The 17,699-nt window shown below is 33.7% G+C and overlaps 2 protein-coding genes across 4 annotated transcripts in view; one reads left to right on the top strand and one right to left on the bottom strand.

The window, feature by feature from the left end:
• Positions 1 to 15,695, top strand: part of PIGF (phosphatidylinositol glycan anchor biosynthesis class F) — a 31,639-nt gene extending 15,944 nt beyond the window's left edge. The window contains exons 5-7 of one of the 3 annotated variants that reach the window (XM_012755829.3): positions 2,130 to 2,238; positions 14,456 to 14,548; positions 15,389 to 15,481. In XM_012755829.3, coding sequence (XP_012611283.1) covers positions 2,130 to 2,238; positions 14,456 to 14,548 — 202 coding nt within the window. In that variant the 3' untranslated portion in view covers positions 15,389 to 15,481. Of the gene's footprint in view, positions 1 to 2,129; positions 2,239 to 14,455 lie in introns of all 3 variants that reach the window. The other 2 variants (XM_076000715.1, XM_012755802.3) reach the window with 2 other exon arrangements.
• Positions 8,924 to 17,699, bottom strand: part of RHOQ (ras homolog family member Q) — a 45,437-nt gene continuing 36,661 nt past the window's right edge. Inside the window, exon 5 of the mRNA XM_012755841.3 lies at positions 8,924 to 16,055. Within this exon, the coding sequence (XP_012611295.2) occupies positions 15,900 to 16,055 (156 nt within the window). The 3' untranslated portion in view covers positions 8,924 to 15,899. The remainder of the gene's footprint in view (positions 16,056 to 17,699) is intronic.

Below are 17,699 nucleotides of genomic sequence, written 5' to 3'. Positions count from 1 at the left end.
CGGGTGGGGCAAAGGCAATATATGTAACCTAAACATTTGTACCCCCATAATACTGGGGTATTACTGAAATAAAAAAAAGAAAAAATAAAAAGAAATATAGTACTGATTCATGCTACAACATGGATGCACCTTGAAAAGATACTAAGTGAAAGAAACCAGTCACAAAAGAGCACATGTTATATAATTGCATTTATATGAAATGTCTAGAATAGACAAATCCATAGAGACAAAGTAGCTTAGTGATTGTCTAAGGCTGGGAGGAAGGAGAAATGGGGATTGACTGCTAATGGGCAAAGGGTTTCTTTTGGGGTGATGAAAATGTTCTAAAATTGACTATGGTGGTGGTTGCACAACTCTGTGAATATACTAAAAACCATTGATTTGTATACTTTAAATGAGTGAATTGAATGGCTGGAAAAGGATTCTCTAGGGTAATATTTTACTATAATAAAATTGTTTTTAAAAATCCTAACTTTGTTTTTCCAACCTTATTTCTCATTCTTCCTCTCTGCTTCAACCAATTTCACTTATATTCTCTTGTCTGCAGTGCAGCTTTTTCTCCAGTTCTGTAGTTCAAAACCTAACACTACCTATTCTTTCAAATCCAGCTGAGCTTCCTCCTCTTCCATAAAATAGAGTAAATTCTTCCCAGCAAAAAGTAGTCTCTGCTCTCAACCTCTACCACACTTTATGTCTCCAGGCACATCACTTTATGTATTACAACATAGAGGAGTTATGTGTTAAGTGGAGGCTTAGTCAACATTTGTCAACCACATATAATCACAAATTATCCTAGAAAGTCCCTTAAATTGCCTGAACAGTACAATTACATTCATCTTGGCTAGTTTTTTTTTTGTTTGTTTGTTTTTTATCTTCCAAGTTTGGAATAGATTCTTGTTCTACTGAATGCTAGTTGAAAAAACTGACTTGCACTTATAGGTGTTATATAAAATAATAATAATAAAACCCAGCAAATAGTACAAATTTGGATATGCAGTGATTGGCTCCAATCTCTTCTCAGCCCCACTTCTTAAAGGAAACAAGCTAAGGCTCGCATCTTGTGTAGTTGAGGGGGAGGGTAGGTAGGGGATGCACAGGTGATGATAGAAGGATTGGTTTACAAACTGACTTGTTATCATTTGTGACTTCTTTAATTCAGTGCATATTTTATGTGTAATAATTGGCCTGTTTGTAATGAGAGAAATAATCTAAAAAAACAAATGTTTTCCCTTTTTTACCCATGCTAGCTGGAAAATGCTGCTTTTCATTAACTTCATAGTAACTCTACCCTGCAGTTTAAGGAATTGAATATTTGGACCCTACTTTATTGCATTGTGGTGGGTTTTTACTCTATTGTAAGCAGGCTCATGTTCCACACAACTAGGCATTCACACTGTGAGGGATGGGTGAAAACCAAGACCTACTAAAAGAATGGCAGAGTTATCTCTTTCCATCTTTATATTCTAATATGTGCACTTAGTAAATAGGAATGGTAGGCAAAATCACTGGACCTTTTGAAATATGTTGTTCTTATTCTCTACCCCTTTCCTACCAAATAGTTTGTTCGCTTAAATGAAATGTACTAAAGGAAACACTAGTTGAATAGATGATGCTCCATCTATAGAATGGACGTATATTGTAGCTGTCACCAAGAGAAAACAGAAAACCAAAACTGGTTTATAACTTGATGCATGTGAGTTTTATTTTGAAGGATGTGTGTGTATACATATGCATTTATGTAAATATGCATATATTCTTCAAAAAATTATGTATTTGTTCATGTATAAAATATTTCTGGAAGAATCTGTAATAATTTGGTAATAGTATTTGCTCTGGGGAAAGGACCAGGAGATGATGATAAGGGTAGGAGGAAGACTTAACCTGTCACTGCAAATGATTTCTGGTATTGTTTGATTCTTACTACGTGTACATATTACCTTTCTAATGGAAAAACATTTATATCTTCTTTCCAATTAATTATTCATAGTTCATGGTAAATATTTATATGTCATTTTGAGATGCTCATTTTAAATGAACAGAAAAATACATATAATTTGTGCTACTGCTTGTTTAATTCTTCAGCAGCTAAGATACATACCACCAGTGATGTACATATTTGTGTTTTACAGAGTTACATCCATTTGGGAGAATAGTCTCCAGATCACTACGATTTCTAGTTTTGTAGGAGCATGGCTTGGAGCACTTCCTATTCCACTGGACTGGGAAAGACCATGGCAGGTTGGTTTCAATTACTTAAAGCAAATGTTTGTACAATGATAGTAAAATTGAAGAAGCAAACTTAGTATGTATACATATACTGTTTTGTTGTTCAATTAAGTGGGGATACTGATTCCTTCTGTCACTGTAATTTAAACAGCTTTTTATTGGGGCCTGTCCCAGTGCCTCAGGTATCCAAGTTAGCCTGGTTCTATCTTCCAGTACTATTTTTTGTACATGTATCAATGAATAAACAAGCTTATTTTGTGAATACATATAGGAGTGTTTAAAAACTTAGAGTAGAAGTTGTAGAAATTCCCTATTTTCAATTTTGATATTCACTGCCCTTGTGGCCTTAGTTCATATTTTTTATATAGATTGATGGCCAAATTTGATATTGATCTTAAAATATTTTTTAAAAGCATATAGCGAAGTAATTTTTGAAGTACCATAATTTTTGATATGTGATACCAGAGGAAGCTCACATCAGATGTTTCATTTCCTATTACAATGAAATAAAGCTAATGTGCTAGGTAAAGCACTATGAGATAAGTGCTGTTTTTAGCCCCATTTCACAGATGAAGAAACTGATACCTAGAGAATGTGACACCAAAGTCACTGAACTAGTAGTTGATGGTTATATCTTTATCTTAATATTAATGTCTTTGTAGTATGTCTTCATATGGTTTCTTTATAATTTATTTAACAAATTCACTATTGATCATTTAGATTATTGACACTATGTTACTATAAAAACACTGCTGTGATAAACATCTTTGACTCTATAGCTTCATGAATTTTTCTGATTATTTTCTTAGGGCAATTATTCCCAAATAGAATAGTGGTATTAAAAATAAATATATATTTTCTTTTTCTAACATGAAGAGAATGTTTTTCTGATCACAAGGATAATATATATTTATTTAGAAATTTTAAGAAATATTAAAATCATTAAGACGACAGTAAAAATTATTTTTTTCCCAGCCACCCAGAAGAAACCTCTATTTGTATTTTGTTTTTTCTTTTGAGACAGAGTTTCTCTTTGTTGCCCAGGCTAGAGTGAGTGCCGTGGCATCAGCCTAGCTCACAGCAACATCAAACTCCTGGGCTGAAGTGATCCTTCTGCCTCAGCCTCCTGAGTAGCTGGGACTACAGGCATGTGCCGCCATGCCCGGCTAATTTTTTCTATATGTATTAGTTGGCCAATTAATTTCTTTCTATTTATAGTATACACGGGGTCTCACTCTTGCTCAGGCTGGTTTCAAACTCCTGACCTTGAGCAATCTGCCTGCCTCAGCCTCCCAGAGTGCTAGGATTATAGGCGTGAGCCACCGCGCCCAGCCTTGTATTTTGGTGATAATTTTTACAGTTCTCTCTCCATGTGTACAACTATTCATAATACACGTTATTTTTAATCTGCTTTTTTCCTCTCAACAGTATATTATGGAACTCATTCCATATCAGTGAAATTTACATATATGTAACATTCCATTATTTGAGCACACCAGTTTTTTATGAAAGGACATTTAGATTGTTTCCAGTGTTTATTATTAGTATTTTATTATTATTATAGTTATGCTTAAATATACATCTTTGTGTATTTGTCTAAGTTTTTCTTTAGGGTACATTCATAGGTATTGAATGACTGAATTAAATCTTTAATACATACCTCACTTGCCAAATGTGGGATCCAGCTTGTGTCTTGCACATTGCTGCCTACCTTTAGGTCCACTCTCTGTGCTTTCGGTTAGATGTTGTGTCTTCCACACAGTTGAGTTATTCTTTCATATTAAATAAGTATGTTGGATTTGACCTTTCCTATTGTGATTCTTCATTCACTATGTGAAATACCTGGATGGCAGTTTGTGATTTATAAAGATGTTGAAAGATTTCTAGTGATACCCAAAATCTATTGCCAATTTACTGTTCACATGTCAGATACAGGGTGCTATGCTATGTTATCAACACCATGTGGCAAGAAAACTTTGTTAAAAAAAAAAAGGCCTTCTTAATTTTAGCAGTGTATTATCAGTTAAAGATTATTAAAGAGAGACAGCAGAGCAGATTTAGAGGGAGGTGAATGTATACATAGCAACCAGGGAAGAAGAGAGCTTTATGAAAAAGTGACTAGTCAACAGTGTTGAATGTTCAGTGATACCTGAAGTCTCAGCGGGAGGTTTGGGGTGTATGGTGTCACAGACACTCTTCCTACACTTTTAGTGTTAGTAAAGGTTTCTTTTACATTTCCTCAGCCATCTCAGTGATTACTGGGAGATGGAAATTTGTACTCAAGCTGGTATCTTATGGCCATCATCTACACATAATTTCATTCAACAGAGTGTGAATGATTTCTAAATTGGGGGACAATCATAATCATTGAAAAGTATACATAGAAAAAATTTTTAAACTGTAGTAGATTCATGATTTAAAGTATTGCAATTAAATCTAAATACAGGTATTGATAAAGCACCATAGGACATCAGTTTTAATGAGTTGGTAAGATAATGTATCATAAACACATCAGTTTGTATATAGATAGGATAATTTGAACATAAATGTTTGATATCTTATACATAATTTAAGTCTTTTTACACAACTATGCAGAAAGAAATTGAATTATGGGGAGTAGATGTGCTTTATAAGATCTGAGTTTAGGTTTGCTTAGAAAATATATATATTAATTATTTATAATCCAATTATCCATTTGGGGATTGTTCAGACTTTTAGCTATTGACTCATTTTTCTACCTCAGTACTTGTTTACAATAAGGGGTAAGCGGGATCCAAATTGATGGTATCAGACCTTTAAAATTAATATAAAGTTTCCAATTGAATTGACTGTTTAAAAAGACCTTCTAACTGGCTAACTCAAATTAACAAGAGTTGGTCTTCATTATGAATGTTTCATTCAGCTGGAATATTACTGGCTGTTTAATTATCTTACTGTTGAGTTGTTTTTAGAGTATTCCAAGTTAATGACCCACTTATTCACTATCATCTTTAAAATTATGATACATACTGATAGAATTGATGTATAATTAAAAATCTTTTATTCATATAATACTTACCTGCCCCTGGCCCTTTTAGCAGTTATTTACTATTAAGCTAAAGAAATGATGAAGTTTCATTTTTTCTTTTACTTTTTATTTGCAGCAAAGTTTTTTGTTACTGTTATTTTGTAATAATTCTAACTACACAGAACAGAATCAGCCAAAGAAGAAATAACTCAGATAAGGGAATATGGCATTTCCTAAAAATAGAGATTTTGCCAGAGCAAAATTTTGTAAAATAATACTGTATACATTTTATGACCTAAAATATAACATGTATTAAGAAGAGATGTCAGTTCTTTGTTCGTTATAGCCCAATACAGATTTGGTATGTTTGTGCTGCTAAAGCAAGCTTTTCAGGATTGTGATCTGGTTTTATTTATGTTCTAGTCAGAGAAACAAGAGTATCTGGTTATACAATTATACTTTCTTTAAACACACACATATACAAAACCCCACAAAAACTATCACATACTATAATTCGGTTTTCTCAACTCTGAACTCAAATCGGATTTTGTATAACCTTCCTGAGGCCAAGCATAAGATAATAATGATATGAGTTCTGTAATGAGTTGTTTCAAGCATATTTATATTTTTAAAATTGTTTCTTCACTAAATGATCAGAAAGGCCTATTGAAAATATGTAATCTCAATGAAAAGGTATTTTCACTTCATATAAATATCAAGTGATTTTAAGTAATGACAAGTGATCAATGACATTCAGCATCTTTATAGTCAGAGGAAGCCTTGCCTTTGTAAAAGGCAGCACAGGGATTTGGTTAAAGAGAATATGGAAGGGTGGCTACCCACTACATTGTTGGTCATCTTTGTTGTTGTTGTTTTTAATATTTGAAAGTCATCTTGCTTCTCATCCCTGCTTTAATTATTTGTCTTAAAATGTCAGCAAGAAAATAAACATTTGAATTTCTCATAACCCAGACAGCCTCCTTCATAGTATATTACTGACAAAATAAATACTGGGACTGCAGAAAATCTTTGCACATTGTAATTTAATCCTTTATCTGTTGTAATTAAATAGCTAATCAATAAGTATTTGTTATTACTATGTGCAAAGCATATATTCTAAGTAAGTATAACAGATATTTAAATATCACCCAGGCCTAGAATTTAATCACTTGATAACAGTAATTTAGATTCAGATTGTGATTTAGATTTAGATTCAGATTTAATATGCTTTGAACATTTTGTAGAATATGTAGCTGTGAGCTGGAAAATGTCTTAATTTTTCCTTTTATCAAAACATGGGCTAATATTTCATGTTATAAAAAATTAGTGGAAGGTTAAGAAATGTTGGTTATTTTGAGCAAAGGAAAGTGACCATGAAGTTGTTAAACCCACATTTTATTAGTAGGTAGGCAGAACATGATGATTAGGAATTTTGGCATCAGATTACTGGATTCAAATCCTGGCTCTGCCACTTGCTAAAGAGAATTAAGTAATAAAATCCTTCTAAAATACTTAGCTCAGCACCTGACACATAGTTTTTGCTTAATTAATGTTATAGGCATTTGTGATCTATAAAGGGAGTAGTTTAATGATTCTATTTTTAGCATTCCAAAAAATGCAAATTTTATTATTTATTTGAGTTCTCTTGTTAGAAAGTATGTTCATTGTCTCAGTGTGTTGTTTTATTCTTTCTGCCCATCAGTCATTCACTTGGCAGAATAGACTCTTAATCTGTCTATTTCTCTGGTATTTAGTTATACCAATTTAGGGTATTTGGATTTCATATAATTTTCAATCCTGTCTGACATCTCATTAAGATAACAATAGAAAGAAAATGTAACACATGTAGCTCTGTGCATGGGACTTGGCACTATCACACAAGTTATTTAATCCTGACAACTGTAGTGCAAGGTAGTTTCATTCCCATTTGTACATACTAGAAAGTCAAAGTGGGGGAGGGGAGGAGTACACATCTTGCTCAGCATTACTTGCCTGGTAATAAGACAAGAGAGCCCCACTACTACACCAGGACTCTGGAAACACAGCTTTTCTTTTTTAAAAATGGTCATAGTTTAGGTCTCTTTGGAGTAACTTGAGTAGTTATTATATTGTATTTCTTTCCCCACATTGTTTCCTTTAAATTCCATGACCAGTCTGGTGTCTGTATTTTAGGCCATAATTTAATACATTTGTTGGAGAGTATTTAAAGCTAATATGCAATGTTTTTGTGCCTAAGAAACCTACAAATGCTTTTAAACTATGGGCTTCAATGCTACTATCTCTAAAAGGAATCAGACAACCAATTCTCTTCTAGGATACTTATTTCTTATAAAGGTAAAAAGAAAAATTGATATTATAAATTATTTTAAACTGAATTTGAAATTTTTGATTTTTAGACACTTAAGATTATCTTTGAAACAACTGAAAATTGTTTAAAAATATTTATACTCCCCCTCAGCAAATAGATGAGGCATTGTTGTATTTAAAAATCCTTTTTTGTTTTCTTCAGTTTTACCAGGTTAAAAATTTAATATTTGTGAAATATATATTCATTTTCTAAAGTCATAGATGTCATAAATAATGCTTTCATAAATTAAAACTAGAGATCATAAGATTATAACTAAATGAATTATTGCAAAATGCCAGAAGGAGGGATAAAACTAAGCTTATGGATTCGATTGATTAAAGAGTTACATGTTTTTAGGTTAATTGGTATTTGTTACCAAAGGGATTATACTCTGTTTTAGACCAAAATAAAATATTAATATGTATTATGATTTATAAGATTCAAGCATAGGAAAAATGTTTAACATTTAACTGATAAAAATGATTTTGGATTTGTAAGGTATGTTTATTGTAGGATAATCACATTGATAATGCTCTGCTAGCAGACTAGTGAGAGAGAGTAATGCTGGCCAAGTTAACTCATTTGCATGAATTGTGGCCAGCACCAGTTAGTGGCACTTGGACAAGAATTCCAAACCAGAGACTACAGTTCCACAAATAACTCTTCCTAAATTAGTATTCTTAGTCATAGGGGAGTGGTCAGATCATACACAGATAAGTGCAGATTTATAAGCAAAGGAATATATCCAGATGAGTAGATTTGTCTGTGCATGTATTTCTCCATTAAATAGTAGTATTTTCTTTAGGAATATCTGGAAAAACACATTGCTTAAGACCAAATTCAGAGAATATAAGTGATCATTTAAAACCAATAGATCAGCAGGCTTTGAAGGATGAATTCTGTCAGTCATGCAAAAATGCAAATTTGTGGTAAACACAATCAACGAAACAAACATTGAAAAGTACTCATGAGAGATTTAGAACTAGCTGCCTGGGTTTGATCTTCGTTGTTATCTGAAAAGAAAGCCAGTAATCCCAATGGTTGTGAGTTGTTCTAAATGTTTCTAGGTGTTCTGATCTGGAGATAAGTCCATTTTTCCATGTTTTCTGAAGCCCTCCAAAATTATAAGTAATTTTAAAAATTATATTGGAACACATTTTTTAATTTTATACTAAAATATGTTAGAATATGTCCAGAATTAAATAATTTAATCTTAGTTTATACCTTAACTGCTTGGTTTATAGTAGGGGCTCAGTAAGTAGTTTGAGTTTTTTTCCCCAGAAATTTCTTATGATTTTGACAATAAATAGTTTTGAATGAATGAATGGAGTCATTTATATGAGATTTTAAAAATTAACACAAATGTCTACCAGTGATTTTTTTTTTTTTTTTTTTTTTTTGAGACAGATTCTTTACTCTGTTGCCCTGGGTAGAGTACAGTGGCGTCGTCATAGCTCACTGCAACTTCCAACTCCTAAGCTCAAGCAATTCTCCCACTTTGACCTCTCAGAGTGCTAGGATTACAGGCATGAGCCACCGTGCCCAGTGTGGTTTAAAAACCAATATCTATACTTATTTTGCTTCTTAGAATTTATGAAAAATGACAGGAGTAGAGAATCACTCTTCTGTTTCTGAGGGGAGGCCACAAATGGTTAATGTAATACCAGTATGTTGTGTAGCTATTGAGAGTTTTCTCTTGCAAGCTTTATACTCCCCAGACATTTCATGTGAAGAATAAGAATGTATTAAAGATGATTGCATTCCAAGGGTAAGGGAATGGTTTCCACCACACAGTATAACACTACTCATGAACTATTCATTCTAAACTGCTGGTTCTACTTATTTAGCAGTGTCAGTGACCTAAGGAATAATTAGTGTTCACATAAATTTAATTTTTTCAAGTTAAAATATGTAACATACAGAATAATACTGCAACATGGTACTTTACAGCTTTCATGACAAATTTAAAAATATTACTTCATTTAAACAACAGTCCCACATTTTAAGTACAGTAGGTACTATTGTCCCTGTTTTATAGATTGGGAAATTGAGGCTCAGATATTAAGTGACCTGCCTAAGGTCATATGGCCAGTAAAGCGGCTGAATTGGCCCTAAAACTCAGATCATTCTCACTCCACTGTCCTTGCTGCTTCCAAGAAAAGCAAAGTAAAGCTCCCAAATAAAATATGACATATTTTAGAAAATAGTTTAGTATCTTAGTATAATTATTTTTAAGATTTTTGTTGCACATCATCTAATTCTAAGTAAATGACCATCATTATAGGAAACCTGCAGCAGCTTATAAACTGCCAGAATCAGTAGTGATATACCAAAATAGCTGTTATGTAGAATATCAAAAACTTGTGGGTATAATTTTAATGATATTACAAGTTTAAAAATCTGTTTGTACTTACTGTATATGAAAGGAACATAATAATGTGCATAATATAATCAAATAAACTGTATTTAAATTGCTCAAATCATGTAATTACAACCAAATGCCATCTGCATCATTGAAATTGATCCTTCAAATTCAGAAACCAAAAGTAAAGAGTCACTGTTAAAAAAAATACTTGTTACAGTAGAATGATGCATACCGCAGGGATTCTTAACCATAAGTCCACAGATAGGCTTCAGAGGTCTGTGAACCCCTGAAAATATATGTGCATATATACATATAGACACACCCACACAAACATATGTATGTGAAGATCACGTTTGATAAGGAAACATGAATTCTGTTAGATGTACTTTTAAAAAATGTTTTGAAAGTACTTTTAGGAAAGTACTTTTAGAAAATTTGGGTAGTTTTTTTTTTTATTAGGAGCCGTTTTAGAGGTTTTGTATTTGGGGAATGATGCTGGTCTAGATTGTAATGGCAACTTATTTCATATGTGCCTATTATGAATATAAAGGATTATTATCACTAAAGTTAACATGTACTGGTCAGTTGTACCATGTGCCAGATACTGTTACAGGTATGGTTCTAAGTACCGCATAGTGCATTATCTCATTTAATCATTGCAATCTCCAGATGATTTTTATGACAATCCTCATTTTGCAGATGAGGAAACCAAGGCACAGAAAGGTTAAATGACTTGCCCACAGTCACCTATTTAGTAAATGGCAGAGCCAACACTCAAATCCACTCTGTTTTATACCAAAAGTGGTGTTCTTAATCACTATTCTGTACTACTTAAAACATGCTTTGAAAAATATCAAATGCTACATAGAAATGTTAGTACATTTTTCTTTCCTAAAACATAAGCAGAGAGTTCTATAGCAATGCCTGATCAGAAACAAAACAAAATCAGAAGAGAGCAGTATGGTCTGCAGTTGGAAATAAGCTTATGTAATTTTGAAATGTCTTTCAACCAGCAGTAATATTGATTTATATAACAGAGAAAACATAAAGTTTACATCTGTATTTTGTATTATAAATTTGCATTATATAATTTGTATTATAAATTTAGCTTATTAAGGTGAAACTGTTTTATTTCTAAGAGAAAAATAACTTATTCTTGGTACCATATACCCAGACCCCATGCTGTGTAATATTGGGCCTTTGTTAATGTTGATTATTTTAAGAAAACACTGGCCTTTTTCAGTTTAAGTGATGAAGAAAATACATAAAAAGGTGTCATTTGACTTAGAAAAAGAACAACTATAGTGCTTTAAGCAGGATACATTTTTTCACATGATGTAACCACTCATATTTTAAAAGAGGTTTTTTTTTAGTGGTAATCTTAACAATTGTACCCACTTGAGTTATATTATATTTTTATATGCAACACAGGTTGTTTTCTTATTTAGTGATTTTTTTAAAAAACATTTAAATTTATTTAAAAATGGATAAAAAGATTGTCATTTTGGTGGCAAACACTTGTGAATGACTTCCTTTATATGAATGTCTTTGTATGTCTTTATATGAATGTCTAAGTTTTCTATTTTCCTCAAACAAAACCAGATAATTATATATAGCCATCTCAGATCACCATAATTTGGAGAAATGTTTATAGTAATGTAGGCAAATTGTCTGTTTAATAGATGATACCATTTTTAAAAAAAAAATCCTATTTGTAGCATGAAGAATGTTAAATAGAAACATTTCTATATGTGAGATCAAGAAATAGTTTTGTTTTTTTTTTTGAGACAGAGTCTCACTTTGTTGCCCAGGCTAGAGTGAGTGCCGTGGCGTCAGCCTGGCTCACAGCAACCTCAATCTCCGGGGCTCAGCGATCCTACTGCCTCAGCCTCCCGAGTAGCTGGGACTACAGGCATGCGCCACCATGCCCGGCTAATTTTTTGTATATATATTTTTAGTTGGTCAATTAATTTATTTCTATTTTTGGTAGAGACGGGGTCTCGCTCAGGCTGGTTTCGAACTCCTGACCTTGAGCAATCCGCCCGCCTCGGCCTCCCAAAGTGCTAGGATTACAGGCGTGAGCCACCGCGCCCGGCCAAGAAATAGTTTTAAATGGAAAACCTTAGGATCTAATTATGAAAATACATGATTAAGACAATTCAATATGAATTCTTTCATCATGGTGTAGTCTTTACAATTTAAAGCAATTATAAGAAACTTAGTAGGACATTGCTTGAGGAGTAGATATTGGTGGGCAACCTCCCTCAATTCCCTTCAACTGTTCCTTTTGTCATTCCCCATCTTGGTATTCAAAAATCATGAAAATTGCCCTTGGATAAAGAAATTCTCTTTAAAAAAAAATAACTGTGTTACAATAAGTAATGCTTATTTCAGAAAAGTACAAAGCCTGATCCATTATAGCAAACAGTCTTCTAAGCCATTCCAATAATTTAATTTGCTGATGCCATGGATTTCTTGAGATTTATACAACATTGAATAGCAAGTGTTCCAAGATTTAACCCCTCATTAGACAAAAATGTTTTAACCAACATTTCATTTTTGGCATTCTCTTGAAGGTGAAATATGGCAGTTTAAACAATGTGTGAATGTGTTTGAAAACAAAGACCTATACTGAAATTACAAAGTGATTAAAATACAGTTTAGTAACCCAAACTGGAATTTGGCTGGGACTCATGAGGGATTACTATTCTCCCTGTACTTTGACAGTGAGCTTCTTAATGAAGTGTAGGTACTCACACTCTGCCAGTGATGAATAGACTCACAGCATGAGAAAACAGAGGAAAGAATATTATCTCAAATGTTTACATAGGATGTTAAATAAAAGCTACTAAGGTAAAAAGTTCAATGCTTTACATAGATAGTAAACTATGCGTATTATTTTATTTGTAACCCCATATGTTAAGAAGGGACGCTGTTAAGGTAACAATCACTTAAAAAGCAACAACCAATAAACCAATATTTAACTTGGTATTTTAAATTAATAATTAAAAATCAAATGAAACAGCATCTAAAGTAACTAATAACAAAATACATTAATTCAAGCTCTACTTATTGGAAATATGATAATTCAATATGGACTAACCTAAAATGTACCTGTAGAGATAGAATATGGGAGCCCCTAAACTTATTTTTAAGAACTTTAGAACTAATTCTCCATATGCAAAAACTGATTAACTACAAATTTCTTTTAAGTTCATTCATACATGACATTATTTGAAGCAATGTATTTGTATTTCACTAGCAAAATTCATGTCAATAAAATATTTTTGAAGCATTTTATTTTCTAGATATTTCATTAGTTTGAAATAGTCATTCCAGGGATAAGTCTGAATTTCTATAGAAACCTAAGCATTTAATGAAGACACATTTCTGAAAATAAGGCAGTTTTTCTATAATCTGCTTATGAATAGAAAATAAATCTTTGGTTTTTAGTTAAAGTGGTAGGAAGGATTTTTGCAAAAAGAAATACTAAAGATCCAAAGCAATTAAAACGTTCTTAATAAGCAATAGGAAACTCCAAACCCCATCAAGGTCAGTAGAGTACCTAAGGCACCTCAGGTTCAGATAAGACAATCATCTTGCTTAGAGTTCTTGTAATCTATGTACATGATTTTTACCATCTTTAGAATGTGAAGCTGAAAAGGTAATGTCCAAAATGATTATTGTGAATAAGAGAAAATCATAAGAGTTGATAAATGGGAGAGACACTGGAGATCATCTGTCCTGCCTCCCATATTTATCATAAGATGAGGAAACTGAGGCCCAGTCAAGAAAACAGAGGTGACACCAGTTTATGTTTCCAGATTCCTACCTAGTTCATTTCTCTTAGGGCAGGACAAATTCTAGATTTTAACTTTCATTGGCTAGTAAACCAAATGTAAAGGGTTTCAGAGATGTGAATTTGAAAAAAAAACAAAACAACCCATCAAATCCCCACAGTCAAGTTGGAAATGTATAATACTTTACTGTCTTAATTCCTTTTTTACCATGTGTTGGACAACTTAGCGCATATGTTTAATTGATTTATACAGTTCCTTTCAATTCTACTAAAAATAACAGACCAAAATTAAATAAATTACATAAGATTCTATTTGAGCATACATAAGGCCATGATACTTAATGTGAACCACCATTTCTTGGGATAAAGATATCCAATGTCCAATTCAGAGAGAAAACTTCTCTCTACTCTTCAATGGGGAAGATGATGCTTATATTTTCTAAAAATCTCTACAAAGCTTACATAGAACAAGACAGTACATCCTAGATTTGTGACTGATATGAGCATTTAAGGCTGTCATTTTCAAGTATAAAAGTTTAGTGTTCCATTACCCAGTCTGTGCAGTAGACATAGTTATAAGCTAAAGTCATGGAAATTAACAGAGGCCCACCAAAGACATAAAGAAATCATAATTTAGGCAACAGCAAGTTTAAACATAGGAAAGACTAGAAAAAAATATGGATTAGATTATGTTTCTCTCATTTGTGTTAGGTTGTTCATACTGAAGCTCTAACACTATTGTCTGTTGCTTGGCATTTGGAATATGGCAGATCCACAGAAGACCAAACAAAGAAGCTGAATTAGGTAATAGAACTAGTAATTAAGATGGTTCACCTCTAACACAGTTCTTTGGCCTATTCCCCCCAGAGAAAGATTAGAAATGGCTCCAGTATACCAGATAAGCTTCACAGATGAATGTTAAAATTTGTCTCCAACTTTTTTTTTAAGCTGAGCCTTAAAGCTTGGGACCAACACACACTGCTTGTGGATGAAATAAATCAACATTACGTCTTGTTTGATGTACAATTTTGACATGTAATATGGCTGGATAAAATTGCTATCTGAAGCCAGTATTTTGTTTAACCTACACTCTAGGTGTATACATAAGTTGTAGTTTTAGAACTTCTGCTATAGTTCCAACATTTATGTCTGAAAAGTGGAAGCAGCTGCTCTGTTATAAATTCCATATGACATGCTTAGATTCTAGGTCTTTTCTCTTTAACACAATTTAAGAAAGTTTCTTGTGGTTTGGTCAGCATACACACTTCTAATTTCATTTGATATACACAGCCAATGTGGGACTTAAAAAAATACCAGCTAGTTCAGAGAGCTAAACTGAACCCAGGATTATGGCAAAATCTGACCCAAAATTTTAATTTGTAATTTTAGCATGTATCTCATGCAGATTGGGGAGCATCAAACTAAATCTACAATTGCCAGAAGCCTTGTTACAGTTTAATGCACATTAACTAAAATGTGTACATTTTTTAGTGTTCATGATAAATGCAGTTATGACCTTATTACACTTTTGGCATTCTTTAAGAAAGCACATTAAGCTTTAATATAGAAATATTTAGGTTACACTTGTGCTCAAGTAATAATAAAACATTTGTTCTTTTTTGATCTCATACATTCTCTCCTCAGGTATGGCCCATCTCCTGTACGCTTGGAGCAACCTTTGGCTACGTGGCTGGCCTTGTTACTTCACCACTCTGGATATACTGGAAGAGAAAGCAACTTACGTACAAGAGCAATTAGTTGGAGCAAAGGGAGAAGATACTTCTTTGTGCAGATTCCATATGGGCGGTGCAGAAATGTATGTGGTCAAAGGCAAGCAGCTCCATTTACAGCACTGTTTTTTATGTAGTAATATGATGTGATTGTAGCTTTTTAAACTATGAAACCCCTGAGAGATTGTACCTTCTAGTTGAAATAAAGTATTTATAATAGATTGTGGCTTCAGATGCTGTTTACTGCTTCTTAGACCTTTAAGAAACATTCTTAATGAACTTTACAGAATTCTGAGGACAGGTTTCTTTTTTTTCTTTCAAGTTTTAAACTGCTTCATTATGTATAAGAGGTCTGGGTATAGCTATAGCATTTCATCTGCTTTCTGAGAGAAATGGACAGTTTCCTTGGCCACTGAAGATGTTTCTCACGTGATCAAACAACAGTTTATACATCTTGATCCTATTCTTTTTTTTACTGTGTGTTTCTTTGGAGTTAAAATGGCTATGATAGCCTCATCAAAAACAGTCTTCAATCCCTTCTGGGTTAAAGCTGAACATTCCACATAGCAGCATGCTCCTATCTGGGAGGGAGGAAAAAAAACCACAAATATAAATTCTTTTTTATATAATTGGTATGATACAAACACATCATTATAAGGAAAATTATGAAATACAGCTATGCAAAAAAGAATAAAGTCATCATCCATATTCATATTCCCCAGAGATAGCCAATTATTAAAATACTAGTGATGTCCTCCTAGACTTTCCATGAAAAATTCTTTTATTCATCAAATGTTTATTGAGTATCTACTGTACGTCAAGCACTGTTTAGGTGCTGAGAGTACATAAATGCACTGAACAGAAGAGCCACATCCCTGCTGTGTGGCACTTAGAGTTGCTTAGGTTACACTGGGGCAGAAGCACACGAGAAGGGAATATAGAGCAGACAGTGGCAAATGCTATGCGGAAAAACAGAGTGAGGGAGCCGCAGAGTGCTGAGGACAGCGGTGGTGGTCAGGGAAGGCTTCCCAGTGGAGAAGTTTGAGCACTGAGGAATATCTAGGGGAAGAGCTCCAGGCAGGTGGGGCGACAGATGCAAAGAGCCTGATGCAGAAGCATGCGTGGAGCTTTCAAGGAACAGTATCACATTGAGAAAGTGATACTTGAGCTGAGACCGGAAAAGAGTGAAAGAGTGAATAACATTCACACAGGGAAGAACATTCCAGGCAGAGGGAGCAGCAAAAGTATAATACAAAGGTCCTGAGGTAGAACTTTGGGGGAATGGCAAAGTGTCATTGAAGGCCAATGTGTCTGGAGTACAAGTGAGGCCCTGATATGGACTTCAGCCTTTACTCTGCATGAGCTGGGGACCCCATTGGAGGATTCTGAGCAGAACATGGACCTGACTGGGCTGACACTGTTAGACTTATGCTGGCTGCTGTGTTGAGAACAGATTATCATGGGGCACAGACAAGCAGAAAGGAGAGTTGGAAGTTGTTCTAGTAATCCAGGTCAGAGATGGAGGAGGCCTGAACCAGGCGGAAGGAGGAGACATGAGAAAGAAGTGTCTGGACTCGATGTGTTCTGAAGGTAGAGCAATATGTTTTGCTGAAGGGTTGAGTGTATGGTGTGAGAGAAAGGGAGAACCGGGTTAGAGGGTAAAATTAGGAATTCTATTTTGAACATGTTAATTTTGAGATGCTTGGCCACCCAGATGGACTTGTTGAGTCAACAATTGGGTAACCAAGTCTAGAGTTTAGGGAATAAAGTGGTCCAGGCTGGAGACAGAAATCTGGGAATCTTCACTTGTAGACTGTTCAAACCATAAGACTGAAAGCAGCTCATCTAGGTCTAGGCAGTGGGTGTGGATATAGAAGAAAAGAGATCCAGGAAGCTGAGTGCTGATTCCTGGGACCTTCAACATTCAGAGACCAGGGAGATGAAGAGATGGAGGAGAGAGTTGGTTCAAGAAGAACTAACTGTGCCAAATGCTGCTGATAGGTCTAGAAATGAGATCGTATTGTTTTGCAATTACTCTTTTTCTCAAACTACATAGTAGATATTAACATCTCAATAGATATTTTAGTATGAATTTTTAATAGATACAGGATTATTTTGCCATTATAAACAATGTAGCATCTTTGTAGCTAAGCGCATCTCTAATAATTTTTTATTATAAATTGACAAATTATAATGTGTAAGTATTTATGGGGTACAAAGTGATG

This window comes from Microcebus murinus, chromosome 3, assembly GCF_040939455.1.
Source record: "Microcebus murinus isolate Inina chromosome 3, M.murinus_Inina_mat1.0, whole genome shotgun sequence".
Lineage (NCBI taxonomy): Eukaryota > Metazoa > Chordata > Mammalia > Primates > Cheirogaleidae > Microcebus > Microcebus murinus.
This window is presented reverse-complemented; position numbering and strand designations above follow the sequence as displayed.